This window comes from Spodoptera frugiperda, chromosome 20, assembly GCF_023101765.2.
Source record: "Spodoptera frugiperda isolate SF20-4 chromosome 20, AGI-APGP_CSIRO_Sfru_2.0, whole genome shotgun sequence".
In the NCBI taxonomy this organism is placed as follows: Eukaryota; Metazoa; Arthropoda; class Insecta; order Lepidoptera; family Noctuidae; genus Spodoptera; species Spodoptera frugiperda.
The window spans coordinates 3,301,865-3,318,997 of NC_064231.1; the positions used below are offsets into that span (position 1 = coordinate 3,301,865).

The following is a 17,133-nucleotide window of genomic DNA, read 5'->3' on the forward strand; positions in this document are numbered from 1 at the left end:
ACATCCAAACAAGCTAATTTGCACATTTATAATACTAGTGTGATTAGAAGATTATCTTTCCCAAATAAATAATGTCATCATGGCTAATTATTACTACTTTCCCTCGACAGGTATACAACCTAAAACCTGAACAACAGTTGCAACTATTCTACGCCCTGAAGGAATCGTTGGAACACAGGAATATACTAAACTTGGTACCCTAGACGCGCCGAGCTAGTACAATTTCAGGTCAAATTTATGGTCACAGCCAGGTAAAGCACTTCACACTTTACGGAAAATCGCTGCGTTTTGTATGATTCATAGTTTTATACGTTATTCATTATCAAGACAAATGTACGGGTGTTATAGTAGGTTTTATAAAGAAAAAGTAATATGAAAATAGTTCATCTTTTGTGTTTTTGCTGACAATAAATCTATCTCCAACTCGCAGTTGAGTTAGCGTGGTGATTAATGTTTAAACCTTCTCCGTATGAGAAGAGGCATTTGGTCAGCAGTGGCCACTTAAAGGCTGTTAATGATGATAATGAATTCTGTCTTGTATAATGAAAGTATGAAAATATTTGGTATTAATAACTCACTTATTTTTATATTTTTTCCTTGTCAACAAGTTAACATATTGTTGATGTTAACGTAAAGTAACAAATGTTATTGATTTTGTCCATAAAAATACGTAATTGAAAGAGAAATAATGTTTATAAACGCAGCGTTACTTTCGTGAAGTGTGAAAGTGCTAAGGAGGAACATATCCCGTGTACCATGCAAGGAAAAAACAATTGTTCTAGTCTAATATTGTATTTGTCATTCACTTTGATATAGACAACACTGTTAAACAACATTTTAAATGAAAAAAGTTATAGAAAATAGAAAAATTATGGACAAAATTGTCCAATTCTTCCATTAAATAAGTGCTAAGGTCTTAATTTCTTTGCATTTACAAAAAAGATAGTTAAAATATCTTAAAGTTATCTAAACAAAAACTATTGTCCAACCAAAGAATAAATATCAAAGTAAATGATAAATACAAATCATATAAAAATATATAGTAATAATTTATTTACTTCCCCCCGTCACTACATTACGGTATCCTTCGGGAGGTAACATAATATTAAAAAAATAAATTTAAAAATAAAACCTAGTGTTTACATAGGCTATCGATAGTGAAATAATAAAAAAAAAATACATCTTCCTCAAATTACTTATACGAAAAAAATCGTAGTTTTTGTGTACGTACTAAGTAGTTTCTAAATGACAATTTATTAGTAATTTACTTCATATTTGTCATTTAGTAATATTAAAAAATAAATAAGCTTGGAAGAGAAAGTTTCGATAGTGAAAAGAAAAAAAATAAGAAAAAATGTCTTAAATTCACTCTGACTCTCTTTCAAACTTGTTTTGTGTGAAATTTAATTAAAAATCTTAGTTTTTGTTTACCATAAATCATATCAATATAGTCAATTCCAACAACTGTTTGAGATCTGACCGAAAAAATACATTCAATGATTTGTATTAGAATAACTCTTTTCCTGGTCAACCTCTAATAACTTTATGGTAAACAAAAACTACAGATTTATAATGAAAAAAAAAAATGTGGTTCTTGTGCTAATAATAAGGGCATCGTCGTGTTAATTAAATAAAAAAAAATGAACTATTGTGTCCTATTCGCTATCCAACCACTCGAATTGATTTCATACACCTATCGTGTCTCGATAAATAAAAGATTGAGCAGACTGGATGCGTATACGCATACGTACTCGGCGCAGACGTGCGTACGTACACGCATGTCTGCGCATAGGCATCCAGTCTGCTTGAGCCTTATAGGTGGGAATTATTCTTAGTATTTACTTATAATAGTAATTATGTGTTTTTCCTCGAATTTTTATGACTATGTGTATAGTCTAAATGATTGCCTCATACAATTTGTATTGAATCTATTATTTTTGTTTATTATAGTTTATTTTTAGTTTTGTTTTGTATTTGTTAGTTGGTTCGCTTAAGTTTGGTGGAAGCCTGTATGCGCTTTGATTACATTAAAACTCATTTGATAACGATATAATGTGTTTACTACTGGATTAAGGCACATACTCAAATTACAATCAATATGACAAGTACCTACTAAAGCAATCACTAAACAGTGGAATAAAAAAAAATATTTTTTTTTGTTTATCAATGTATTACATATTCCAAAATTGCAGTATCAAAAATTATGTTTGAGTTTCACTTACAATAATGCCAAGGTGTCATTCTCTATTTTCTTTAAAAATCTGTATTTTCCTATATCCTATAGTCCCTTAATTCAGTAGTACACACAATTATAAATATATTTTTTGGATTAGACAGGGAATAATGCATTTGTATTGTATGCTTTAGACTGAAAAACGAACGACTGTTACATGTGCTAAAGACTTTTTGACTACTTTCCTTTTTGGTCTGCAAACAGATTAATTAAAAAACTAATTATTGTTATTATTACATACGCAATTCTTCTTATTGTATTCAGTTAGTTTTGCAAAAATACCTAAGTCTTTTTGACAGGATTTGGCAAATGAAATATGTTAGAATGTTAAGAGGAAAATTTTAAATAATAAAGTAGCTACATGATTTAACTGTTTAGGGAAAGATTTTTGGAAAGGAACGGAAAGAGATGAGGAATTGAATGTTATTTATCGTGAAGGCTTTAAACTCTGCATTACTGCTAATACTGCACGCTTGTCAAAATACATTAGGTATAAACATATAAATAATCATTAGTATGTGGGTAAGGGATATCACTATCTTAAAATGTCACTAGAGCTGTCATAATTTGTGTTTGACATTACTTCATTTGGAAGTTTCTTTAGTAAAAAAAATACATTAATTTTGATTCATAGTCACTGTCATTCATAGATTTGATGATCTATTTAATTTTCAATTTTAACTAGCTAATTTTCTAAATAAAATTTTGATGACGTCATAACAATACGCACTATTTCATAGAAAATATAGTTTTTGACGTTTCGAAAAAAGTATTGAGTTTGGCTATTAAGAAACTAGCCTATTATCTATTGTACAAATGTAATATTAACGCCATCTGGTAAACACAAAGCGGTAACTCATTTCACGTATATTTCCAAAGAAAATACCCAGAATTACACGGATAGCTAATTTAATTCTTAAACAAACAGCAATAGAGTTGAAAATAAAACAACATATTAACCTATTCAATGAAATCCCTTACCCATCCAAAAATATATCTAAACAGATAATAAATAAAGTTGAAAAATGAAAGGTTTATGTATAAATTATTCAGAGTTAAACCTTGTTAAGTTTGGTGGTGTTTTTATTGTGATTTTTACGTTACGTTAGTGTTCTTACGTTATGTCGCTTTTATTTAATGCTCGTTCGCTAGCCTATAGTGTTGTTTCTAGCATTTCTTAGTGTATTTAGGGACTATATTTCGTGGTGACTCCAGACATCAGTGACGTCATTTTCCTTGACTATCTTTACCGATCGAAAGAAGTTGATTTAGTTGATTATGATATACTTATTTTAAACTAACATGGTCACTAACACTATTAGACGGGATATTTACCACGTTCCTTTGTGTCTATGAGTTAGAACAAAACATGGTAAATATCCCGTCTCAATTTCTAATGATAGTGTTTGTTGATTGTGGTACTTAACCCATCGAGTATCGTATGCGTCGACGGTGGCGCCAGTAGATTTCCTAGGTCAAATAGGCGACGGGTTAATGAAAAATTCCGAAATAAAAATTGATATGAGTGGGATTCGAATCTGACTTATGTAGATTACCGAATCCCCCTTAAGCTATTTGATTTTTGACAACATCTTTGTTAAGGTATCATGCACTAAGTCAACGTTTCTTGTCCTATTCATCAATAAATTCAAAAAATCAAAGTAAATGATTTCGATCTCTTAAAAAATCTTTTTATTTCGTCGCGGGTAAAGAGTCATGTCCAATTGATGTCAACAAAATTATAGACACGTTTAGTTAATGATTGAGAAACTATTCTAATTAATATATTAATGAATATACGACTATTACTGCCGTACTCAGAGACATTTAACCTCTTGTATGCCGTAAACACATTGTGTCTCGCGTAGATCTGCATACCAAGGCAGTCATGACTACTTAAACTATTCCTTAGTAACGATTTTGTTCTAAAAGCAATTGCTAAGGACTGGGTTAAGTAACCATTAAATGACTCTGAGTACGGCAGTTAGGTTTCTACTTAGGTTGTAAATTAAGTCCTGAAAATGACTATTCATACAAAAGGTTACGGTTACATTATATTAATGAAATTCCTCGTCACTATTATATATTTTGGTTAAAATTATAATATTTTACTCACTATTATATTATACTAAGAAAAAACTATAATTAACGAACCCATACCGCCCCAAGTACATAGTTTTAGTAAATTATATGTATTATGTACACAGATTGCTTTATATTCTATACGACTTGTCAGTGATAACATGATTTTCAATCTTATTACTTAAGCAGTAAGGTTCAATAGAGATATTTAACAATAAAATGCTTTTCCAGACAGACAGGCGACGCGTATCGAATACCTAAAATGATAGAATCCAGGTCATTTAGCTACCAAATGGTCCTAACTATAGTCGAATTCAATTTTCAATTCAATGTATGGGGTTCACACAAAGGAAACAAATGTATGGAGTCTGGATCTACTCCTCAATAGCAACATGTGATATACCGTTGGATATGGCTTTCTAAATGGAACAATAGTAACTAATATACCTATGGCCAAATGTTAGTACTTTCAGATGGAGGATTTTGGAGGGGTATCTTTTTCCTAATGAGAATTGGGCCCAACATTACCCACTGTCCTTTACGATAATTTTCTCTAATATCGATCCCATACATTAACATTTATTTATGCTATTTAAGTACTTAACAATATCAGATATTTAACCCGCAGATCTAACGAGACTCAATGTGTCTCATGTACCAGGCATATAAGAGGTTAATTTTCACACCCCGTATAAAAGTGTTACCACTCACGCGCCGTTCATACGTAAACTGAAGAGTACCTAAGCAAAACGGACCAATCAGTGACCTTCTATTAATTATGTTGTTATATGAAAGCTATAATTATATTATTTGCCATAGGACAAATTGCACTGTTCGTTTTATGATAGTCTATGTGTTAGAAGTAGAGTATAATGCCGTTATTATAATTCCTGGAGTATTTAAATTATTTGTTTGTGGCAGTGAAATGTATGGGGATATTAATATTGAAAACTAATGATCTTCTGTAGACTAATGATCTTCAAAATCACTTGTGTTTTCATTAAATACTTTCAAAATAATATACCTGCCTAACCAATCGACGGATTTTGAGATAAGAGAAAAAGGCCAGCAAAGCACCTCTGACTCCTCTGGTGTTGCGGGTGTCCATGAGCGGCGCTGATCACTTACCATCAGGTGACCCGTCTGCTCATTTGCCACCTATTCCATAAAAAAACTATTTTTCAAATAAACAATAGAACTGTGCACTGTATCATATATGATTTCCATAACAGAATTGATTAACCGCCATACTCAGAGTCATTTCATACTCATTTAATGGTTACTCAAACCAGTCTTTACTAAGGAATAGTTTAAGTAATCATTAAATCTCTCTGAGTACGGCATTAAATATTACATTTAACATGTGCGCTAAATCTTCGAAACATAAAGTAGGTACCTGATGTTGAATTAAATTAGAAAAAACCAAATTAAAAAGTTTGTTAGTACCAAAATATTTGATTTAATTCATACATTTCACTGCCACAGTAATAAAGCGTTGCTATATGTAATAGTATTAAAAGTATTCATGTTTATATTTAAGATAGCTGTGTTTATGCATCGTGCTAAATGTCTAGCGTATGTGATAATTGTATGTAAACTATTGAGTGTATAATATAATAATTTGTCCAAAATTGTATATGATTGATAATGTATGCGATATTCGTGTATTGTTCTTACTGAATATACCTTTTACTGTTAATATAAGAATAATGGGTGATACTTTAAACCCTTTAACACTCTTTATGTGTGGGAGCCTTGCTTCAGCACGAATGGGCGGGTTCGACTGGAGTGGATACCATGGCCTTAGATAACACCGACGTGAAACAACGCTTACGTTGTGTTTCGTTGTGTGAGTGAGGTTACCGGAGGCCCAATTATCAATCTTCCCAATCCCCGATTCCCCAACAACCCTTAAATTCCTAACCCCCAAAAGGCCGGCAACGCACTTGTAACGGTTCTGGTGTTTCAAGTGTTCATGGGCGGCGGCGTTTGCTTACCATAAGGTGATCCGTCTGCTCGTTCCTGTTTAGAGAAGATTAATATAATTATGGACTAAATTATTATATTATAGCCTCAACTTCACCTACCAAATAATGTCTTACCAGCACTTCTCCATTAAAAAATCGTCACAAAAATTTAAAGATCTTGTAAATTAAAGTTTTACAAATACTCCGTACTACACAGAACTAAAAATAAAGAGAAAATTCGATTTTTTGGATTCTCTTACATGATTGTCGTGTGGGGTGTTTGTAAACGTAATAATTCGCGTAAAGTAAATGATAGCATCTGTATTTGTAGACCTAGACGTGTTTTATGATATAAATTATTTATTGGATAAATATATGTGAAGGTAAAATAAATGGTATTCTAAAGGTGTCTCTGTTTTTATTTTATACTCCCTAAATATCGTACCACATGATATTATAAGTAAAAAGATGTAGATAGGTTATAAGCGCTCAGAAAGTGCCACATTAAAATGTGGACCTCCTATTACATGGGACTTAAAACACACACGGTGAAAACTGGGTGTACATTGTAAGTGGCATTACGTGCCATAATATACCACCTCTGCCTACGCCTTCAGGGATAAAAATAGATAAACTAGCCTTACAAAACACTGTCTCACTCTAACCGCAGACTATCAAACTTGCACTATCACTGAGGTAAACGGTAGACAGAATCAATGTTAAAGTTCACGGCTATCACCAAGGACGCCAGACACGATGACGGCCATATAAACATTTATAGGAAACCATGACTGTTCGGCAACCAAAACTAATTGTCAATAGTGGTCAATTTGCGTTGAAATTCGTTTCAAATCAGTGTGGCTTCCTTCTTTTAGTGAAGGCCTAGCATTGTTGATGTAACCACATCCTGTGCGTGATAATGGTACCTATGACAAGTGCATAGTCAATCGCAGGTGGATATTATTATTATTGTATTTCTAACTTTTAAGAGTAGGATTTTTAAGGGGGGAAAGACATCCAATGGCTTCTCCCGCCTTGCTCGAGGCGAGAGGGAGTGTCAGACTCTTACTGACTAAGAACCACCCCGTTCCTACTCCTGCTTTTCGAGCCGGAGCCCCGATAAACCCGCTAGGTAGTCCTTAGCTCCGGTTTATGAGTAGGTACTGTACATTTATTTGGTGGAGGCTCATATTTTGAATAGTTAACAATGAAATTATACTTAGAATCAAACCAAGATTCATTGCAGCGGTTAGTGACCAGTACTCGAGTAAGATCCTTCCTACTTGTCAAAAGTCTGATCGAAATGTGTGGCCACTTTAGTGTTCTGTATAATTAAAAAACTTGTCAAATAGATGTCTTCCAAAAACACCTATATTAAAGAAAATTTTGCAGTTCAGTAATAGCTTCTAAATGATGAAATACACGTTCCTAGTTCTCAAGACATTATGGCACGCGGACGGTTCAGACTACATAATAGCCGCACTATAAATCACAGACAATAATGAGATGTCCTAAGCAACCACATAAAGGTTTAGACTCACGCACTATTACCTAATAAAGCCTATAGAAGTTCAGTATTACATACGGAAGTATTCCGGACGTCTAGTTTTTGCATACAGAGGAGAGTAGGAACGTGTGTTCCCACGCGACTCTTGCGCAATGCGATCTCGTTCTGTATTGTGTTGTGGTGTGTGTGTCCGTTGTTATTATCGGTACGAGATTTTTACATTTAGAGGTCTAAATTAACTTCTACTTTTTAGGAATAAACTAAACATACAGTATTTGGCTACTAACCAAAACCTAACTTATATAGTTATCGTATGACTTACGTAACTAGTTGACGAGGTAACTCGACTAATTTCTCGTCACATCAGGGACCCATAGTTAAAATAGCAAAACAATAAAATATATGAATAAGTGATTTTCGTAAATGATGATTGAACAAAGAGATGAAAAAAATGGGCCTAATTATGAACCTTGTGGCATTCCCAATGATCCACTGTTAAAGTTATATTTGTTTAGACACAGACACGGTAGGTACTTTGATTATCCGTAAGAAAGTATCCGTAAGAAAGACAGAAAGACATTCACGAACAAATATTGTTTTAGTTATACACATTTTTCCTCGAACAATGTAAACGAACGACAAACAGAAGCCCAACTAAAGATGACACAATTACAATTCTAATCACAATCTACAGAGTTAAAACAAAAGCGAAATCACTTAATACCATTTACAGTTTTATAAGCAGATAGAAGAAACCACGCAATGGCGAGATCCGACTCGAAATAGAACGGAGTAGCCATCGTGAATACTAATTTTATGTAGTTGGATAAATCCTGTGACTCATTAGCTTTCACTATCTACGCAATAGGTAAGGTAAGTTAATCCATGTGTTTGTGCCATAGATTGGGTTTGATGTTTGACGATGGGGATGTTGATATATATTTTGTCTTTATTGATGGTTTTTCTACATGCCCATGCACATGAGATGCATCCGCACGAATGGGCCGGCTCGACCATTGTTATACCACGACCTCACCGACTACTGACGTGAAAGAATGCTTGCGTTGTGTGATTGAGGTTACCGGAGGCCCAATTCACCCCTTTCCAATCTACCCAATCCCCGATTCCCCACAACTTAAATTCCTAACCCCCAAAAGGCAACGCACTTGTAACGCATCTGATGTTCCAAGTGTCCATGGGCGGCGGTTGGCGATTGCTTACCATCAGTTGACCCGTACGTTTGGTTACCGGCGTGTTCCATAAAAAAAAAAACATTAAAATAGTTTGCTCTTCACCGAGTCAAGTCCGTGCCCTTGTTATAAAATTATAGATATTTACAGTCAATAATTCTTATTACAAAGATTATGATTGTTGGTTGGTTCTAAGTGCGGTTTTTAAGTATGAGGTTTTAATGATTCCATATTGGAGTTAATTATTGGGAATTTTGGAATAATGACTGTGTATTGGCATTGGATTAAATTAATATGACAGCCGTTTTCCGGGATGATTCCCACGACACGATTGCCCAATTAGAAGTTCCTTGTTACTCAGTATTGAAAAGACTGGTATACTTAACTCGGGAAGCGAACTCTGAGCTCTTTTTCCGGCAGACGAACCATTACAAAGTACATAAATTTAAAAGTTTATCACCACTTCATCTTTGAAGTGTGAAGGAAAAGAGTTGTTTTTGGGGGAAAATCATCCAATGACTTCTCCCGCCTTGGACGAGGCGAGAGTTAGTGTCAGACTCTTACTAACTAAAAACCACCCTGCTTTTCGAGTCGGAGCCCCGGTAAACCCGCTCCGGAATTTTTAAGTAGTTAGGTGTTCGTTAAATTTATGTACAATAAAGTACACAGGTACATTCTATAGCTGTCCTTCCTTCCTCACTAGACCAAACACTTTCTCTGCGACACTGTCACATAACTAAACTAAATAACATGTTGTAAATAAACCGTAACAATACTAAGTGTTACTGCAAACATGTTGATCTCTGTGCAAACAAGGCTTTCTTTGTCTTTCAGCTGTTTCCTTGTGTCGCGTGTTATGTATTTGTTGCTGTTTTTGTATGGTGGAAAACTGAACGAATTTTGTGTAATATGAAGCCTTTTATCATTGTAAGAAAAAAGTAAAAGAGATTTTTTTGTGGCTTCTAGCTTCTGCTAGCGGCTTCGCCCGAGTTGTCGTGGGATAAAAAGTATTGTATCACCCAAGTCAGCTCATACCCTGTCTGTATAATGATGTTATCTTTCATCAAAATTCTGTTTACGAGTTTCACCATGTTTTACCGAAATCCAAACGAAGTTATACATTTATCTTGTTAGTGTGAAATGTGATTTAAAGGGTTGCCTTAGGCCTTATACTAGAATAAAACTCGGTATCATATAGCACGTATCGACTCTTTATACATAAATTAAAATATAACACAAGCCTTTAAGTCACTATATCCACGTTTACTATTGTTTTTTTTTTATTTTTCGCTGTTCTGTAAAATTTTACGTATTCTGGTCCCAACTCTAAATTCCAGGCTATAACTATAAATGTCAAAGTCACGATTTGAGTGCCAACATACATACTTAAGTGTCGATGTACATACCCCTGAAGCAAGTACATAGAGGAGATGCCATTATGTAATTCTGCACTGTAACAAAACAAATCGGCCCTGCCCAATGATATTATAAGTAAAAATGTTGTCTTTAGACAGCGGCACATTTAAATGTAGACAATTGGCAACGTGTTCCTAGTATAATACTGTAGGTTGGAAAATAGAGAGGGGCGTGGTTTGTAACGTCTTGTGCAGCCCGTAAAGATTAGCGTCCACAGGCCCGCGTCGTATGCATCGCACGCAACGGAATTTAGTTTATCTTGTATAGAAACTCATACAACTGCGTCCACTGATCCGCATCGTACGGACCGCATCATCGACAATGCCTACCTTAACTGCACGCATACTTAAAGCGCTATGTACAATCTTCTCTTTGTATTCGCTTTATGTACATACCTCATACTACTTGATGAATGCTATAAATTACTTTAATCACACTCTTTACATCCCAATCACACTCAGTTACCCGCTCTATTACTCAACTACCAGTATTAACAAACAACACAACTACATCTTCGTTTCTCTTACTAAATACGGCGAAATATCACAAAGTTCACAGCACTGCTTAGTCCCCATTCACTTGGAATTCTCCATAACAGGGTCAAATATCAGCTCACAAAAGTTAACAATAGCATTACTTTCTCATAACTCCGTCTTCATACTAATCATTATAATACAAATAAATTCTACAACTTATTACGAAACTTTAAGCTTCTAACTTCTATAAAAACAACGCATTTTGAACCTTATCCTCAACAACGTAAAGCTGTCTTTAATTCACGTATACGAATCCAAGATTACTTTAATCATACAAAATTCGATCAGACTACGATTTATTGAGCGATCACCGAAACCTGTCTACTTTTCTCCTATCCATATATCTGTCCTGCTCACACGTTTGACATATATGTTTATATGACAAGGACAGAAGACGATAAGCTATGTGGAGGACAATAATGTCACCGAAGTATTGCTTTCTTTACCTTGCAAAGTAGGTTGCTTCGGTTATGTCAGGTGTAAAACTTATACGAGTTGTTTAAGTGTGACTAGACTAATTTGGTGTGACAATTCGTATTATTTCTTAAGATTAAATACATGTGTGATAGATTATCGTTATCTTTCTAAATAAAAATTTAGTAATTATATTTTAAGACTTGCTCCTGTAACTTTTCAATGGAGAACTTCAATGGACACATGATATTTAGTCACGTAAGTCAAGTCATGTAACTTTTCGACGATCTCGTCGAAAAGTTACGAATAAGTAATATAGAATTATCTAATTCGACTAATTTCTAGACCGGCCAGGCGAATACTGCTCAGACTTCTACAGAAGATGCTGATACGCAAAAATTAATTTAATGTCCAACAATAATTTAGAACATTATCCTTATAATATGTACCTAGATTTTTACATCAACTCCTTGTATACAATGATTTCTAACATTTTTACAAAACAGAACAAACAACTCTATAAACATCCCAGCTAATTCTTTGATCTCGTATATCACGACACTTAGGTAAGGTCTAACAAATGGCCTTAGTTTATATTAAAAAAATAGTCTCTATCATCTCTATACACTTCCTCTCACTAGATTATGCGCTGTCTATTAGCGCGGTGCGCCGGCCGGCCAGCTGACTAGTAAGCGACGCGACGCGACGCAAGCCGCACGTACACCGACGTCGCGTACATATAACGTAGCGTAAAATTCGCGTACACACACGTAAAATAGTACGCCGTGCTAATAATTCGAACATGTGTTTGTGTATTAAAGTGATGTTTTAATTCTGTCCTCTGTATTTTTTTTTCTGTGTTTGGAAATTCCGAGAAATTGGTAGGTTTTTCCATATTTTTTTTTATGTTGTTTTGGGGCTTTTTGTGTATAGCGGTGTGTGTTGGTTTTAAAGTAAAACCTAGACCTACTTATTGGTATTAAAGGCTTGTTTAGAAATGTTTATATTCTTATTAATATAGGTAATAAATTATACAGGTTTATAGTTGTTTTGCTATGAAATGTGATCCTAAAAGAGAAGGATAGAGAAACCAATTAATATTATTTATATGCAACTGTGGACATTCGTTATTAGTTTTTAATGATAACAACGCAACTATTTATGATGCCATTTTGTGTTGTATTTTTGTTGTTTTATCTTAATGATAATATACTTATTATTTTTGTATGCATTTGTAATTTTGCAAACGTAATCAAAAGCAAAAATTCTAACTTGAAATTGACTGTAAATAATATTCATGGTTACATTAAAGTATTGTTAAAAAAATCTTGTTCAGAAATGTTTTAAATACATTAGAACTAATTGGTACAATTCATAGAACAACATTCAAACCACGTGCAAAAACGATTTAAAGGTTTATACATCTTTTTTATCAAAAAAATCCATAGAAAACTTTCTTCCAATGTCTTTCACATTTAAATATTCCAATAATAATGGTTTCTAGTTTTAACTAAAATTAATTAATTAAAAAGACTGTATTCATTAATCAAAGATAAAACCATTGATCATCTTCCCACAGCTAACCGAAATATTAATTATTCTAACCAAATACGGAGGTTTAACTTCTTATAAAGTTGTGCAAATGAACAATTGAATGCATCATCTTTAATTATAAAGATTAGACCTATGATAAGGCCTAAGTCTGTAAGTCTGTAAGCTGCTTGATCAGACAAGCGAAAGTGCCAATGTAGAGCAGGAGGTCTAGGATTTCCAGATAGGCAAAGTTATTGGATCAATATTTACCTTACAGAAAACCAGCGCGAAACAAACAAACCGGATACCCAATTCCTTGTAGTGGAGGGCCTCTCTAACCCCCTAAACACAAATTCTCAGAACCCGAACTCCAATAAGCTGGCAACGCACTTGTAACTCCTTTGGTGTTGCTTGTGTCCATAGATAGCGCTGATTTATTACCACCAAGTTATCCGTTTGCTCGTCTGCATCTCATAAAAAAAAAAGATTTTTCAAATATATCTACAATCCTCAGCATAAATTTCCAGACCCCTTACTCAGCACACACGTTGTGTGACACAACAAGTGGCAAAGCAGTTATCTCCGTGCCTAAAATATAACCTTTGTACTCAACTACCAGCCATATAAAATAGACAATTACTCATAAAAATAAGTCATAAACCCCAACCGAAAAGGATTTTACGGACCATTTTATGAAATAATATTCAAATAAATAAATTCCCACGACAATTATTATCTAAGAGTCGAGTTTCAGCATCCGCAACCAGACGATTATATGTTTAAAATTATCATAATACCTGTAATCTTGATTGTAAACATTATTATGTCGAATTTGTGATATAACCACGTAATGTTGGAGATTGCGAATCTGTCGCCTCAAGCTGTCTGCCTATTGGCTTTTGTTAATAGTGGTAATTTGTCAATTGGTATGTGTGTAATCATGTATATAGCTATTTTCTAATATTAAGAAAAAAAATATTTAAAATTTTTAAGGCGTGGAAATAATTCCCTAAGAATGGGTTTTAGTATAGGTTCACTTTTTTAACCTTTTGGAGAAGAACAGGCATGAAGTTATTGTAAATTGAAAATAATAAAATAAATAATAACACCAAAAATGCCAAAAATAAATCTTCTTTTAACACAGCGTAGTACTTTTCACATGGTTCATATAAAAGACATCAACGCGCAAACACCTTTGTTATTATAAGATAAAATTAATTGATTCGCTACACTCGCATTGGTTAGTTTTTAATTAGAACTGGTTATTATCTCTATTAGTTTTATTAAACAACAATTTATTACGTAGAAATAAGATAACGTTATAGGGAAACAAATACAATATGCATAGTTCGTAGTAAAAGTAATATGTTTTTATCTTTTTATAAACATTTCTTAGATAATGACATACTAATGTTTGTTTTATTGAAACCAATTAAAGATCACTTTACAATAATCATTTAGTTTAACCGGTTAATTTTAATGACGTAACTAGAAAATAATAAACATAATAACGATAACCAGTTGGCCCAAGAATTAAGTAGTCAACTCCTTAAGTGATACTTGGTTATAGGGCACAAAAATGATCCGAAGCTGCGGACTACATAGCTGCATACTGTGGCTCCGGCTTAAAAAGCAGGAGTACGAACGAGGTGGTTTTTAGTCAATAAGAATCTGGCACTCCCCTCACCTTGCCTAAAGCGGGAGATGTCATCGAATGATTTCCACCCTTTAAATTTTGGTATTTATTAATTTTAGTTATGGAGCTATTGATTTTAAAAGTACTAACAACGCGACAAGTGACATGTAATCTGCATCCATATCGTTACGTAGAAGAACTAATATACTCGTAGCAGATTACTGATCATACAAACACTAAAATAAAGAAATATAATTATATTAAAAGAAAATTCCTATAAAAACTTTAGCACAGCAACAAACTAGAACTAGTAGTGGGTTTGTTTATCGTTGACAGTAATGAGGTAACGAGCCACGATCGGCCTTTCTCGCTCGATGATCGAGTTCCGATCGTGCCGACCCGCGCGAACTTCTGGCATTTCCTTACACCCAATAAATCGGGTTATATTTTGTTCTTGGTAACCGATGATGGTAGCAATTGCTAACAGGATTTATACTTCTGGTTACTACTATTTCACTTTTTTTTCATATTAGTCTCTCGTCATTTCAACTGATCAGAGCGTGCTATTTTATGACATATACCAATGCTTACGTTGCAACCTACTTCCCTAAACTTACTTCATTTATTAAATAATTACAACATTCAGTTAATCAACAGCTACCTAAGCGATAATAACACGGATTTACATCCAACATTATTACTGTCTTTTACCAATAACTTATTGTAAATCAGTGGTATCTGTCAATTCAACAACATCCAATAATTAGGTAACTGGCTACCTCTGAAACATATATAAAATATCCAACACCGAAACGTATTTTCAATTTGAACCAGTTATTCCTAAAATTAGCAAGTCTAACCAAACGAAAACTATTCAGCTTTTTTAAATCAATATTTAAAATATATCGCTGATATATTTTACAAATACATACTATACTCAATCTGGGGATCGAACCGAAGAGCACTTATGAGTAGTAAATCAAGTATTTTTTTTTACAAATTAAGAAGCGATACAGGTTTACAGATCATGAAACAACATGCCTTTTGCGTGCACTTGTATAATGTATAGTAATGTATTACATGGTAACAGTTAATCACTAAATAAGTCAGTGAATGTAGTGAACGGGTTTACTTTTACTTAATTTCGGTGCGTTTTGTATATTTCCTGCTAAATTGGCTGCGTGAACGCACTGTCAATGCTCTTGATAATGGAGTCAAGTCAATGTGACCATTATCGATCATTATGGATTGACAGATAATTTTGGTAAATCATGTGTACTGTTGTCTTCTTGTTCGTAGAATTATTTAAATAACTCAAATCAAAATTGGTAGATAGTTCACCCAATACTCATCAGTAATATAAACCATACATAAAAACACCCACGCGAGAAGAGGCTTTGGTTAGCAGTGGCCAAAGCCACTTCTCGCATGGAGAAGGTTTAAGCACTAATGACCACGGTTACTCAATGTAGGGTGGCGACTTCAAACTTACACTTAAAAATTATAAGTCTAGGTTTCCTTACGATATTTTTCTTCACCGTTTAATCTTAGAAAGTACATACTCGGAAAAAGTAACATTGGTACTTATCATTAGTAGGTTTTGAACCCACATCACACAGAAGTGGGCGTCTTAACCCTCTAGGCCACCACGATATACAAATCATAAAGGAAAATAATTACAAAATGGGAGTTCAAAGAAGAACATAACATAAAACAAATACAAGTTATAACATAACAGTTAAACAATATAAATATTAAACATTGTTAACTCATCGTTTATGAGCCTAATATTAAGTCGTTCTACTCTGATGCTTCCCACTTGAGACATAATCGCCGGCTTCCTTCAGACAAAGGAAATTATACTAGACTCATATTTTTAATGATACTCGTATATTATATCTAGTTAGTAGTATGACCTAGGTTAAAACTTTTAGTCTTTAATGAAAATAAAATATTAGAATGTTCTAGTAATTTTGTTTTAAAAGTATATTTATCGGACAACGTAACAGGTTACCGGGGCTCCAGTTCAAAGTAGGAGAATGAACGGAGTAGTTTTTATTTAGTAAGAGTTTGACACTACTCCTCGCCTCACACTAGGCGGGAGAAGTCATTGGATGATATTTCCTTCTTTAAAGAAGTTTGTTAAAAGTTAATTAGCATTTGTATATAAATGGAAAATTACACTTTCAGTAGGTAACCTAATCAAAATTTGTAACCAGTTAGGATTACAGGTAACAATAATTGTTACCTGTAATCCTAACTATTACTACTAAGATATTATTACTAAGATAAACATCTCAAGGTCGATTCGCAATTTATATTTTCTTAGAAATGTATGTAACCACAATAGATAAACGAAGTAAGTATTTGAACCCGCGACCCCTTGAACCGCAGTGCGACTTCTAAGCGCACGACCTTCGCGACGTATTACCCAACCCTTACTTAGGACTTATCTATATTTCTTTGGACATAATTTTAGAAATTCTGAGTAATTCAACATAACTTAAATAATGTCTATATACGGCCACGTTAGGTGAGTGGTTGCAAAATGTGTTCGGTTTTTTTTTTTCAGTTAAGTCAAACTTCTAGTATCATGCTTCGGCACAAATGGGTCGGCTT

General features: G+C 33.7%; 2 protein-coding genes across 2 annotated transcripts in view; both read left to right on the plus strand.

The window, feature by feature from the left end:
* Positions 1–6,691, plus strand: part of LOC118281613 (phosphatidate cytidylyltransferase, photoreceptor-specific) — a 34,806-nt gene extending 28,115 nt beyond the window's left edge. The window contains exon 10 of the mRNA XM_050701500.1: positions 111–6,691. Coding sequence (XP_050557457.1) covers positions 111–203 — 93 coding nt within the window. The 3' untranslated portion in view covers positions 204–6,691. The remainder of the gene's footprint in view (positions 1–110) is intronic.
* A 5,336-nt stretch (positions 6,692–12,027) lies between these two features.
* Positions 12,028–17,133, plus strand: part of LOC118262012 (protein spaetzle 5) — a 37,354-nt gene continuing 32,248 nt past the window's right edge. The window contains exon 1 of the mRNA XM_050701502.1: positions 12,028–12,226. The gene's annotated coding sequence lies outside the window, so the exon portion shown is untranslated. The remainder of the gene's footprint in view (positions 12,227–17,133) is intronic.